The sequence below is a fragment of the Phodopus roborovskii genome, unplaced genomic scaffold, assembly GCF_943737965.1.
Source record: "Phodopus roborovskii unplaced genomic scaffold, PHOROB, whole genome shotgun sequence".
Classification (NCBI taxonomy): domain Eukaryota; kingdom Metazoa; phylum Chordata; class Mammalia; order Rodentia; family Cricetidae; genus Phodopus; species Phodopus roborovskii.
The window spans coordinates 15,471,383-15,485,127 of NW_026126407.1; the positions used below are offsets into that span (position 1 = coordinate 15,471,383).

Genomic DNA, 13,745 nt, shown 5'->3' on the forward strand with positions numbered 1-13,745 from the left:
TCTTCTTCCATTTCCTCTCAGACCCACTCTCAAGTCCAATTTGTGCTAACCATATACTCCTAGATTTGCAGCCATCTAGCCACTGGAGTGTGACTGATCTATCTATCACAGGTCTTCAGAAAGACCTGACCTTCTCTCCTGTAGCAGCCACCAGCTGTTACTAGCTCCTCAGTTACACATGCATACTTGGGCACTTCTCCCAACCCCATATCAGAGGGTTTCATTTGTTTGTTGCTTTCAGGTCAATAGGAATTCCCAGCCTTCATTCTTGTTTAGAAATGTCAAGATTTTCTCGTTTTCTTGGTCTGCTTAACTCTGGCCTTCAGTGTGTGATTCTGCTATTGCCCAAGAAGTGCTGTGGCTTTGTTGACTTCTTTTTTTATTTTTTAATTCCTACTTTATTTAGCTTAGTGTCTTTATTACTTCCTGAAGCTCAGTTCCTCGTGTCTGATTTCTTTTCTTTTTTGTGGCTATTGTTGCTGTTGTGTTTGTTTGATGTTTGATTTTCTAGTTTCTTAGTCTGTACATCTGGGTGATGATCCGAGACATCTTCTCCATTATTTGCTTTAAGGAGTCGATTTCGCTCTTAGTAAGACTCTGCCACATTCTGCCAGGCCTAGGTTGGAATCTATTTTTTATGTAGTTCAAAATAGATTTTTCTACTTCTTGAAACTTTTTTGATCCACATGTTACTTGGTATTTTTTTTTCTCTCAAAATATTTGATGATTGAAAGATAAGGTTAGAGTTTGAAGATACTCATGATTTCTAGTTTATCTCATCATCTCAGAATGTGCTATGCATTGTTGCATATATATATATTGTGTGTGTGTGTGTCTTATACTAGTATGGATTAGTGATGCTGGGACAATGTTTTCTACTATGGTTGAATAGTCAGTGTTTCTGTGTAGTGTGTATCATTTTCAATAAAGTAATGATATAACAACAATGTAAATAGCTTTCAGTGAATATTGATGCAGCACAGTACTTGTTTTCAAATTAAAATGCATAGGTCTCCAAATTAGTGGTGTAGTTACAACTATTACACTTGAGATGTTTCTTTTAGTAGCAATTACTGTCAGACTCCAGGAACAACCCATTGTTATCTCTGATACACTCTCATGCTGTTCTTCTGCATCCATTGACACACTTTATAAAAATGTTACCTAATTTCAAGGAAATATTAAAATGTTTCCTTCATGGAAATTACTAAAAACTTTTTTGTTTTGCTGCTCATAGGATGATATTTTACACTATTATGTTTTAATTTGGCTAAAATGATTCATAGGCATACATCTTTAAAGGCAATTTAAGTAATAAGTTTAACCTTATTGAGAAGAATTAAAGGGTGGTCTAGTATAGTTATGTCAGTTCTTGCTTTGCTTTTTGTTTGTTTGTTTGATTGTTTCTAGTACGTTGTGATCAATCTTGACCATTGAGCAAAGGCTGAGAGAATCAAAAAGTTGACATTGTCTTCCTCCTGCTTCTTCCTAGTTACCAATTTTTGTTTCAGCTTTGCCAGGGCCGTGAATTTTAGGGGAGAAATTCAGAAAGACTATAATATAGTTCCCATGTTGGTTAGGGTTATTGCCCTGATGGAACACTATGAGCAAAAGCAAGTAGGTGAGGAAAGGGTGTTTTCACTTCCACATAGCAATTCATCATCCAAGAAGTCAGGATAGGAACTCAAATAGGGCAGGAACTTGGAGGCAGGCGCTGATTCAGAGGCCATGCACAGGAGCTGCTTACTGGCTTGCTCCCCATGGCTTGTTCAGCCTGCTTTCTTCTGAACACAGCACCACCAGTCCAAGGATGGCCACCCATAATGGGCTGTCTCCCTACCCCCAACACTAATTAAGAAAATGCTTTACAGCCAGATCTTATGGAGGTGTTTTGTTTATGTTTGTTTTGTTTACCCCATCTGAGGCTCTCTTCTCTTTGATGACTCTCCCTTGTATTGAGTTGACATATGACTAGCCAGCACAGTCTTTCTGATGTAGCCATTGAGTTCAGTGGAGTCTTTTGTTAGTTGTTTGTTTCTAATACAGTGATGTTTTCCTGTTAACTCCTAGCCTGGCCTTGGGCATGAGTTCTAGGAAGATGCTGAGGTTTTGTCTCCCTTCCCAGCTACTGCTTCCTTTCACCTGTTTCTTTAGGGCTCGCATAATAAATGACTTTGACTTCTCTTTGTTTTCTAGCCTGAAAGAATAGACCCAAGTGCATCACGACAAGGGTATGATGTCCGCTCTGATGTCTGGAGTTTGGGGATCACATTGGTATGTTTCTGTGGGCACAATTTTGTCATAGTGATGTAATAATAAGAGATTAAGAGGTAAAAAATGTTGAAAAGGGATAATGAGAAACTTCATGATTTGTAACAAGCAGAAGCTTTTCATCTTATCTAGAGACAGTATTGAATTTTCATTTAATTTTCAATGTATTTGCTCTAGTTTGGAGTGCTTTAGCAAAGTACTGTAAGTTGGTTATCTTAATAAGTCTGGGAATTTATTTCTTGCATTTCTGGAGACTTCGAAAACCAAGATCAAGGGTTTGACATATTTTGTAGAGTAAGCTGTTGTCGTTGTTGTTTTCACATAGCAAAATGGATGAGGGACATGGCTGTCTAAGGTGTGGCTTGTAAGTGCACTAATCCTATTTGTGAGGCACCAAGAACTCTGATGACCTAGTCACTTCCTCAAGCCCTGTCTCCTTGAGGCCATCACCTTGGGTCTTGGCTTCTACATAAGAACTTTGAGGGAACATAGTCTAAGCTGTACTTTTTATATACTCATTTCTTTTCCAATGTTTATTTTCTTATGTTTACTGTTATTCCAGACCTTACTAAGATTGTTGTTTGTTTCTGGTTTTTGAATAGCTTCTGTAGCTTCTTCTACATTATCTGTAGAGTTTCTGTCCCACATGGATTCTGTGAGGTAGATAATGTATAATGCCTTTTCTTACATTTCCTTCTCATTTCAATTTGAACCAAGATCCCTTAGTTTAGTTTTAGAGCAATGAGCTTTTTGTGCTCACCAGTCTCATTTTTTAAAAATTGGAACTTCTTCCTGAAATCAGAATGGCATGTCCTTGTTACGTTTGGTGAGAACTGTTGACAGACTAATGGATTCTCTCTTCTAAAGAGGCTAACAGTTTGCCTCAGCAGGTCTGCAGCTGTCTCCTCTTTTTCTCGTCATGAAACCAGTTCACAGATTATAGGCAGACCTATTGCTCCCACTTAGGTGATTGCTTGCATGTATTTTAAATTCACAAATACCAGCCTAATACCAAGAGCAGGTATAATGGCCTGAATTTGTAATGCTAGAGCAGCTTCAAGGCTGAGACAGGTGAATCCTTGGGCTTTGCTAAAAGCTAGCCAGTCTAGCCTCCTTGGTGAATTCTTGGTCATAGAGAGACCCAGTGTCAAAACCAAGATTGGTGATGCCTGGGGAACAATATTCAAAGTTACCCCATACCCTCCATGCACCTGTGTGTGAATGAACATACATAAATATATTCATGCGCACCTGTACACACAGATATACTCATGTATACCTACACACACACACACACACACACACACACACACACACACACCTAACCCTAACCCTGTGTACATACACCCAGAGCAATTCCTCACTAAAGAGAAATTTTGTTTTAAAGTTGCTTTTCTTTTGTTTTTGTTGGGGAGGAGGTATGGCAATTATACCAAGGTCTTAGGCATATAGGTGAGAGCTCTACCACTGAATTGCACACCGCATCTGTAAAAAGTTTTAACTGAGAAACAGTTTACACAAGTTCCTTTAAGCTGTTTTAGCAAAGCTTTGTTTAGGAACAAAGTGTTTCAGTTCTCTTAGGATTCTCTTAAAGAAAGTAGTCCCTCACCATAGAAGGCACAGACTTCTTGTCCAGCCTGTCCTCCTGAGCATAGGGAGGTTATTCCTCATAGGTAAGGGTTAGTCTTTCAAAGTGTTCTCAGCTTTACTGAAAAGAAACTTCAGCCAAAGCTGTGGCCCTCCCCTCCCCGATGTGTGTGTGTGTGCATGCGTGCATACATTCGTGCATACATGTGCGTGTGTTAATCTTCTCACTTCCCTTCCCTGTGCACCTGGGTCTGAGTGGAGGTACCAGCAAGCTGACAGCTGTGCTGAGGGGAAAGGGGGATTGCTTTTCCAAGAATATTCACTCTTATGGGCCATTTTCTGTACAAGCTTGGAGCCTTAATCTCATCTATTAGTCTTTGTAAAAGCACATAAAATGGGACTTATGATGCTTGGTGTGATATCTTGGGAAAAGTACACAATTTCTTGGTTTTCATTGAATTTCAGAACAGAGCCAGGGGAATGTTAGACATAATGGTTGTTAGCAAATGTTTAAATGCCATACCATAGTTTTAGGACCATGTGTATTGTGTGCTTTTATGACATTGTTGTGTGCCCTTTATTAGGTCCTTAAGCCTCACTTGGTTTCTTGAATAATTATAAAGTCTGGCTGTGGTTGAAGTAACTATAAGATTTGCATACTGTTTCCTCTGGATTCAGACTGGGTTTTCCTTTGTTAAATGTTCTTTTTACTTTATAAAGGAATCTGGCCACTGTTTGGACTGAGAACTCCTGTGCAGGTGACTACAGAGTGTGAAACTGTTTGCTGTAGAAGTCTAGACTAAACCTCCCAGAGCCTTTCATACAAATGGGTTGGGCCTGCATTATGGAAATATAGTTGGCCCTAGATTCAGAGTTTGGTATTCACTTGTAGTTCAAGTCCTTGAGTCTGGTTGAGGCACACTTCTCTACATTGTCTTTCACCTAGCCTCATGATCCAAGGATTCCTTCCTAACTTGACAGTTTGAGGGAGGGCTTTAAAGGAGTTTGGATGTTTGGATTGACATCACTCTTCCATTAGGGAGTAGTAAATCATTCCTGGTGTCTTTCTGTTTCCTTTTTGTTCTCTTCAGTACGAATTGGCCACAGGCCGATTTCCTTATCCAAAGTGGAATAGTGTATTTGATCAGCTAACACAAGTGGTGAAAGGAGACCCTCCACAACTAAGTAATTCTGAAGAAAGGGAATTCTCCCCCAGTTTCATCAACTTTGTCAACTTGTGGTAAGTACTCAGTCAGGCAATTTAATCAAAATTATATGAATGCCTTATGTAGGGTTATATCACCCCAGCTAGGACTATGGGTCACTGCTCTGTGGAAATTCCAGCCAGCCTAGAGAGGCATCCTCTCCCCGACCCCCACCCCAACCCCCCATCCTATTTTAGGTAGTGGTGAAAAGCAGCTGTGGGTGGTGGAGAAGCAGCTGCTTCCAGCTCACCAGTTTCTGGTATAATTACCAGGTTAAATGTCTAGGTGAGACTGGTAATCTTATCATGATGAGATTGTGCCAGGATCACCTGGATGCTTTTAAAACTCAGTGACTCATCAGACCAGACTTAAACGCATGCATCTCTGCCCCGATAAAGCTAGAGTATAGCTAAGTATGGGTATGAGTTGGAAGGTCAAGCCCAAAGAAGGCATGAACTCCATGCTTGTTCTGTTGTTTACTGTCAGTTCTTTTTATATGTACACGGCTCCTGAGATGGCTCAGTGGATAAAGCACTTGCCTTGCAGTTATGAGGACTGGAACTCTGTTTATCACAGAACCCATTAAAAGCCAGGTGGACAAGATTGCCTGTTTGTAGTTCCAGAGCTTCTACTTGGAGACAGGACAAACTGGCTAAGTAGACAACAGAATCAGTGAGCTCTTCATTCAGAGAGCTTTCCTTAGTAAATGAAGCAGAGTAGACAGTGATTGAGGAAGAAATATGTCAACCTGTGCCCTTAACACATAAATGTGTGCCCATGCTTCCACACATGTGAGCATGTGCCCATATTTGCATGCAGAACACAGGTAAAGAATAAATGTGTATATATAGATATGGCTGGCTTAGTGTTGTATTCTGTTTTAAATAGCATTTTTAGGTTAGCATTAAACAGTTTGGATAATTGCTCATTTTATTTAGTGTAATTTAAAGATAGCTTGTTTACTCTTGAGCATGCTTTTGTTTTTTTTTAAGATTGCTGTCTCTCTGTACTTTGTCTAGGTTTTATAAGACTTCTGTTGCAGGGTCTAACATTGTCCTCTTCCTGGATAATGAGAAAACATTTGTTGACTGGAGTTTTCAAGTGGCTTTCATCTTCCCCGACCAAGTTATGCCTGTTGTGATCTTTCAGAAAGGGAAGAGAATGCCTCAAGAACTAGATAGAAGAAAGCTTGTGAATGACAATTGGCTGGTTTCCTCTCCTCACTGAAAAACAGTCTGTTGTCTACTAATTTGCACTTGTATAATTCCATAAATTTGGCCATTCTGTATATCACATTTTAATGAATTCTTGCTTAACAGACTCTAATGTATATCACAGACTCTTTATTTTTAAATGTTATTTGTCTGTTGTATGCAGCCACACAGGTGCCAGAGCACACATGTGGAGATCAGGGAACAGCTTGTGGGAGTTCACTCTCACCTTCTACCTTGCTTTGTGTGGGAGTTTGCTCTCACCTCCCACCTCGCTTTATGAGGCAGGGTCTCACACTGTACTATGTACTCCAGCCTGGCAGGCTGCTCCACAAACTGTCTCAGTCTCCCATCTCTTGGGAGTATAGGGATTGCATACATAAGCTACTGCATCTGCCTTTTTTTTAATTTTTTTAACCTGAGTTCTAGAGATCTAGATTTAAGGCGGCAGACTTTCAGGGCAGTGCTTTCCCCACTGAGTCATTTCCCTAGCTCTGCTTTGTTCGGATCCCAAGACCTCTCTGTGGTTTTATTTATTTGTGTGTGTGTGTGTGTGTGTGTTGCTTATGTTATATTTTCTCCTTGTTTGCCTCTGTGCCACAGAGGCACAGTGATTGTGGTTTCTTAGTATGTCAAAGTTACTGTCTAAATCATTATATCTACAGGTGAAGGATATCTGTACTGTCCTCCTAAGAGTCTAATATAACGCAGGCTGGCCTTGAACTTTCTGCATAGCCAAAGATGACCTTGTCCTGCCTTTCATCTGTAAAAAGCAAAATAATTGGGTCAATGTGACTTAATCTTAACACTGTTACTTTTATGTCATTTTAGCCTTACGAAGGACGAATCCAAAAGGCCAAAGTATAAAGAGCTTCTGGTGAGTATGGAGTCCATAGTCAGTTCATTAAGCTGCATGGGCCTCCATAGAAAGGCTTGGCCTTGCAGAATGCTTCAGACAACAGTTTTTAATCAGAGGAAACTTGGTGGTTAGTTGTCCTTATAATTTACTAGCTCATTTCTCATAAAAAGAATTTGGTTTTAACATGTTAGAAAATTTTCCTAAAGCATTTCATTAAATAGTCTTAAGTATATGTAACTCCTGTGTAAGAAAAAGTTATTGGAAATTTTATTCATTATGTTTACTTGCCCTCTGCTAATGTACATTGCCTGCCAATTCACATATCTTTGAGAGGTTTTCATTCATATGATGATAAGCAGTCTCCTTTGTATGGTTTTCCTCTGAGCAGAGAAGGAAGTATTATCTAGTCCAATGATGAGGGAATGTTTTAAGAAAAGATTAGATTGCTTATCACATTTGTGGCTTAGAAAGGCTGTAAATCCAGATTTTTGATCAACCCAGCAATGACTATAAAGATACTCAGGTGCTATAGCCAGAGAAATTGTAGGAAAAAGTATTGCTTATAGTGATAAAAGACAAAAAGAAGGCTTGGTGAAGCAGATCCCAGGCTATGGGCTACTACTCTTTTGGAGTAGAAATCAGAAGATTTGAAACTGAAAACTCCTTTGAGCTGCCAATGGGGGAAGTGAAGGCTTGTGATTTACTCTGATGTCCTAAGAGGCTGGCCTGAGATTCCTGTAGTTCTTGGCTCTCACATGGTGTGGTTGCATGCTGAGGAACAAACAACTCTGTTTTCTTCCTCTGTGAATCCTCTCTGTATGTAGGTAAGTTCTAAGACCTCCCTGCCCGGGTGGACCCTCTAGATGGTAACCTAGTATGTCACATCTAGGGTGTCCACATGTGTGCATGTGCATGTGATCCTATCAGTGCCTCTCCTATGCTATACTGAAGGTGTGTGTAGTTGGGAGCCTATAGTTCTGTACCATATAGAAATTGAGAAAGGTTGAATTAGGGCTCTGATATAAATGTTTGAAGCTTTTGTATGTTCAATTTTCTTGCAGAAACATCCCTTTATTTTGATGTATGAAGAACGTACTGTTGAGGTCGCATGCTATGTTTGTAAAATCCTGGATCAGATGCCAGCTACTCCCAGCTCTCCCATGTATGTCGACTGATACGGCTGCTACACCAGACTTTAGAAAAAAGGGCTGAGAGGAAGCAAGACGTAAAGAGTTTTCATCCTGTATCACAGTGTTTTTATTGCTCGCCCAGACACCATGTGCAATAAGATTGGTGTTCGTTTCCATCATGTCTGTATACTTCTGTCACCTAGAATGTGCATCCCTGTAATACCTGACTGATCACAGTGTTAGTGCTGGTCAGAGACCTCATCCTGCTCTTTTGTGGTGAACATATTCATGACGTGTGGAAGTCAGTACGATCAAGTTGTTGACTGTGATTAGATCACACCTTAAATTCATTTCTAGACTCAAAACCTGGAGACACAGCTACTGGAATGGTGTTTTGTCAGACTTCCAAAGCCTGGAAGAACACAGTGATGGATATACTATGTCTGAACATAGAGACTTGGGCTTGAGTGAGAAGAGCTTGCACAGCCAGTGAGACACATTGCCTTCTGGAGCTGGGAGACAAAGGAGGGATTTCCCTTTTTTCACCAAGTGCAATAGATTTCCTGATCTGATATTCTGTTGCTTTACAGTCACAGTTGATGTTTGGAGATCAATGTGCTCAGCCAAATTCCCAATTCAAAATATCATTTCAAATTAGAATGAATCTATTTTTACCAAAACCATGTTGCTTTCAGAGAGGTGAACATTAAAATACTGAGACAGGACAGAATGTGTTCTTTGTCCTTTTCCAGCCCTGCTCTTCACTGGGAAGGTGCAGGAGTCTACCACTTGTAGTGGAAGGGTGCTGCCAACTTGATGCTCTGCCTGCCACCTACTGCCAGGACTGATTGAAGGAAACAGTACTGAGGGCAAAGTTTACAGATGCTTTTGATTCTGGTTTCTTCTCCAGAACAGTTTGTAGCAGCTATAGATTTTCCTTTAGCCCCAAGCCTGATCCTTGAGCCATCATAACTGACTAACAGGGAGAAGTGGCTAGTAGCAATGTGCCTTGATGATGAGATGATTTCCTGAAGGCAGCAAAACACCAAATCACAATTCTTTGCTTCTTGCCAAGTCTTCAGTTTCTAGTTCTTTCCCTTCCCCACAATCTGTTGTCACCACATGACTTTTGCTCAACCCAGCATTTCACCTTGTTTTTCACGTTTGGGATTCTAACATTACCAGCAATGTTACTTACTGAGGATTTATAGCCCTGAATATCTCCTGTGCTGTAATGTTTGAAAAGCTGAGACAGCCAGTCCCAGTTGGTGTGATAGGTAAGAAAGAGGCAGTCTGTTGGAGAGGCACATTTGAGCAGAATGAAGATCTTAAATGGCAGCCTTTCAAATAGGCTTGTCACTTGTCGGGGCCTCTACTAGTTCACTATCTCTCCCAGACGTGGAATTTTACCCACCTCTGCCCTCCCCTCAAAAAAGGCAAAATGTAAAGGAAGCCACTTCATCTCATGTGCTGCCTGTCTTCACTTTCCCATTAGCCAGGCACTGAGCTTCAGGCTTTGCATAGCAGGTAATCAGCACTAGAAGTTGGCCCTTACAGAATCAAGTCCTGGTAGGTATTGCTGTGTCTCCCAGAGTGGCACACATAAATACGATAAAACAATAAAGGGAGAATGGTGCTGTTCAAAGTTACATCCCTAGTCACTGCAGAGTTTAAAAATGGTTCATCTCTTGGTCCACTTGCCTAACCTCCCTCATTCCTACCCCTGGCCACCTAACCCGTAGACTCTCTGAGTACCAAGCCATCGTCCTCCATTGCTCCCCCAGGACTCAAGAGGAATTTGTTTCTCTGCTGTCAGCTTCCTGTCTGGCTCAGTATAGCCTCACTCCGCCATTATGCAAATGGAGATCAAAGCAATTCTGACTGTCCAGGAGCTATCTCACTTTCTGCTGTGTGGGTGACCACATAAAAAGGCAATTTTAGTGTATTAATCATAGATTATTATAAACTATAAACTTAAGGGCAAGGAGTTTATTACAATGTATCTTTATTAAAACAAAAGGGTGTATAGTGTTCACAAACTGTGAAAATAGTGTAAGAACTGTACATTGTGAGCTCTGGTTATTTTTCTCTTGTACCATATGAAAGTATATAAAAAATATCAAAAAAGCTGATGTGCAGGGATTTTGCCTTATTTGTCTGTAACATAACTGCTTCTTGGAGCTTTGGAATATTTTATCCTGTATTCTTGTTTGAATCCCTCCTCTATTTAAGACATAGCCATGGAATCCACATGTTTATGGAATAGTCTACCCTTTGCCTGCAGGTCAGTTGTAATAAATCTAGGATGTGATGATGACATTGTAAGTTGATTTTCTGCAGTCATACCCCGAGAAAGAAAGTCAAGAAAAAATGATTAAATTATCTGTGCATTTCATATGGAGGAGAGTTATCTCCTTCCAGAAGTTTCTGGCTTTTTTCTTATTCCTCTTCTTTCCGTGCTTGTTCCCCGACCACAGAGGTTAAGAGTGTGTCATAGCTTGCTTTGCCTTTCATCAGCTGTGGTGCAGTCTTTTCAAGCCTGTGCTTGGTTGGGTGTCTTGACCTACCTTGCTGCAGAATGCTGCAGGAAGCAGGTGCAGTTCTGCCTGTATCCTAGTTGACAGATGTGACCTTAGGCCCATGTTGCAGCCAGGTTCCTGGTGCTGGGACTCCCAGGTGAGAGGCTAGTGGTAATTTCTCACTGCTACTTGAGAAGAAAGTAGGATGAGGATGTAGTTTAAAAAGAGCTATAGCGGTCATGCCTGGGGAGTTTATCCGGGAGGGGTTAATGAAGGTGAACAGAAGATCACAGGAGCCTGGAAGTTGTGGAAGCATTCCCAGTGCTAAATTGTTCTGTTGTGTTACCACTACCACGGGAGTCAATGTCTCAAAGCCTGCTCATCACACAGTAGTAGTTGAGCATTGTGAGCTGTGTCCTCTGTGTCTGCTCCTCAGCTAAGTGTCAGCTGTTGAGGGAAACACCACCTCAGAGTTTCACATTCCACTTGAGCCCAGGGTGGCAGGAGGGACAGAGTGCACTCTGAGTTGTGTTTGTTCGTCTCTTTGGATTCGGACAGTCTTTGGTAGGACAGTCGCCCTTTCTGGACGGGAGAAATAAAAGGGGTTGGAGATGTTCCAGCTCAGATAACAGTAGTGAATGGGATACCCAGGACTATAAAACAAATGTTAATTTAAAGCCACTGCCTGAGGCAGGCAAGATGGCTCAGTAGATAAAGGAACTCACTACCAAGTCTGATGACCTGAGTTCAGCCTCCAGGACCCACATAGTAGAAAGGGAGAACCAACTCCTGCAAGTTGTTCTCTGACCTCAACAGACATGGCAGTGACACAGGCCCCCTCCAAGCCCCATAATCATAAAAACAAAAACAAACAAACAAAAAAACACCCTAAAAACCACTACTTTTAAAGAAGAGGGCCATTGAAAAGTAGTTAGAGGTCCTGTGCTTGTAAACCTTACCAGGATCTGCTCTCTTGTGGAAATGAGTTGAAGGTGGAGGTTCTGTGGCATGCACACACAGCAGGTATGAGGTTACCTGAGAACTCTGGGTCGTTCTATTAAGTATAGCACTTAGGGGATCAATGTAAAAGATTGCCTTTCACTAGCATGGCGTGGCAGCTGCAGAAGGGGAACTTCAAGCTGTCCTTGGAGTTTGCATTGATAACTACCCAGCTGCTTAGCTACAGCATATAAAACAGAGACACTGGCCATGAGGGCATATTTGGAATCCTGGCTGCCCAGCGTGTTTGGAAGCAGTGGTTTGTCTCTATCTTGACCAGTTGGTAACTGTAAGTGACGTTTTACATCAGACAAGTCAGCCATTGTTTAGTACGGTTAAGCTGTGTGTAAGTCTGAGGCAGCAATACCACCCTTCCCTGTCAACCTCAGAGCTGTGTTCACTTTACATCACTTATAAGAACTGAAAAACCACAGGTTCTGCCCCACAGTTCTTACATATGTATGTAGAAAATTTACAGGCAGACAACAGTCTACATTATGAATGATATAACCATTTAATTGACAATTTAAAATAGCATCATCAGTACTGGGGAGATGGCTCAGTCACTGAAGCCCTTGCTTGCCAAACATGAAGGCCTGAGTTTAACTCTCTAGATCCCATGTTAGAAAAACACTCAAGTGTAGCAGCACACACCTATACTTGGTGCGCTGGAAGGGAGGAGATGAGAGGCAAATGAGTGTGAAGAGTGATTAAGGAAGACATCCTGTGTCAACTTTGGCAGCCTTCACATGTGTGGGCACTTGGCATGTGCGTGCACACACAAAATAGCATAAATGTATTTTAACATATCTGAAAAAAATGTACAGAGCACCAGTGATCTTCATGGGCTCAAGATCTGAGGTGGGCTGGACATGGTGGTACTGAAGGAGGGTAGGAGAGGAGGCTGAAGCAGCAGGATCTTAAGTTCAAGGCCAACCTGGATTATTAGCTAAGAGCCTGTCTCCAGCCATAATGTAAGTGCATCTTATCTGTTAATTTTTTTGAATGCCTGTAACCCACTTTTTGTAGCTGTTCACCTGCATATTCCTGTGTGTGCATGTATTTTAATTTCTCAGAACCTTCTGCAGGCTCTGGACCCTGTCCTTACTGATGGGGCAGCTGCCAGACCTTTACAAAGAACCACATCATTGAATATTCCCACTTAAAGAGTTTGGTCGTTGTGATTCATATCTTTACACGGCTGCCCACTTTCCACTTTTTTAGATGGCATAAATAAAGAGACCACTTCATACTGTCACCTGTGACATCCCTCTGTCCCTGCACCTCTGCTGAGCCCATTCTTTTCCTCATCGAGAACTCTTACTGCTCTTCCTGACAACTTCCTAGTCACAGGGATCTGGACTAACTTCCAGATCCTCTGCACAGCCTCGATGCCTTGACTGCATTGCTTTGCTGTAACTTTGGACTCTGCTGTTTTCCTTTCAAGGGGCCTTTATACTTCAGTCAACTCCACACAGATGTTAACATCAGCTTTACTGTTCCTTTAGAAGTCTGCTGAGGACCTCACAGGGGTGGTCCTTCACTAGTGGATGAGCATGAGGGAATTGGTTTACCTCTTAAAGCTTTGTCTTCCATGAATTGGAATGTTTTCCAGTTTCTTTAAATACTTCATTTCATTCTAAACAGTGTTTTGTAGTGTCAGTTTTTTAGAATTATTTATGCATATTTGTTGATGCCCTTATGAGAAGGATTGTTTTCTTGCCCTAAGTTTCAAACACTGTAAGTCCATGGGTTATAACTTAGATCTGTCACCTTACTGAATTCATTTATCCTAATAGTTTTAAAGTAGATTCTTTCAGGCTGGCTATGTACAAAGTTATGTTACCTACAAATGCAGTTTTGACCCTCCACATCTTTCTGATTTATGTTATTATTCTAACATAGCATTTAAATTTCTGTACTGATTTCTTACCATGCAGATTTTGATTTTTTTTTTCTCACAT

At 41.1% G+C, this 13,745-nt stretch overlaps 1 protein-coding gene across 2 annotated transcripts in view; it reads left to right on the forward strand.

The window, feature by feature from the left end:
* Map2k4 (mitogen-activated protein kinase kinase 4) overlaps positions 1–10,580 on the forward strand; it is a 91,693-nt gene extending 81,113 nt beyond the window's left edge. For both annotated transcript variants that reach the window (XM_051180377.1, XM_051180378.1), the window contains 4 exons: positions 2,197–2,274; positions 4,950–5,098; positions 7,106–7,151; positions 8,195–10,580. In XM_051180377.1, the coding sequence (XP_051036334.1) occupies positions 2,197–2,274; positions 4,950–5,098; positions 7,106–7,151; positions 8,195–8,308 (387 nt within the window). In that variant the 3' untranslated portion in view covers positions 8,309–10,580. The remainder of the gene's footprint in view (positions 1–2,196; positions 2,275–4,949; positions 5,099–7,105; positions 7,152–8,194) is intronic.
* The last annotated feature ends 3,165 nt before the right edge of the window (positions 10,581–13,745 follow it).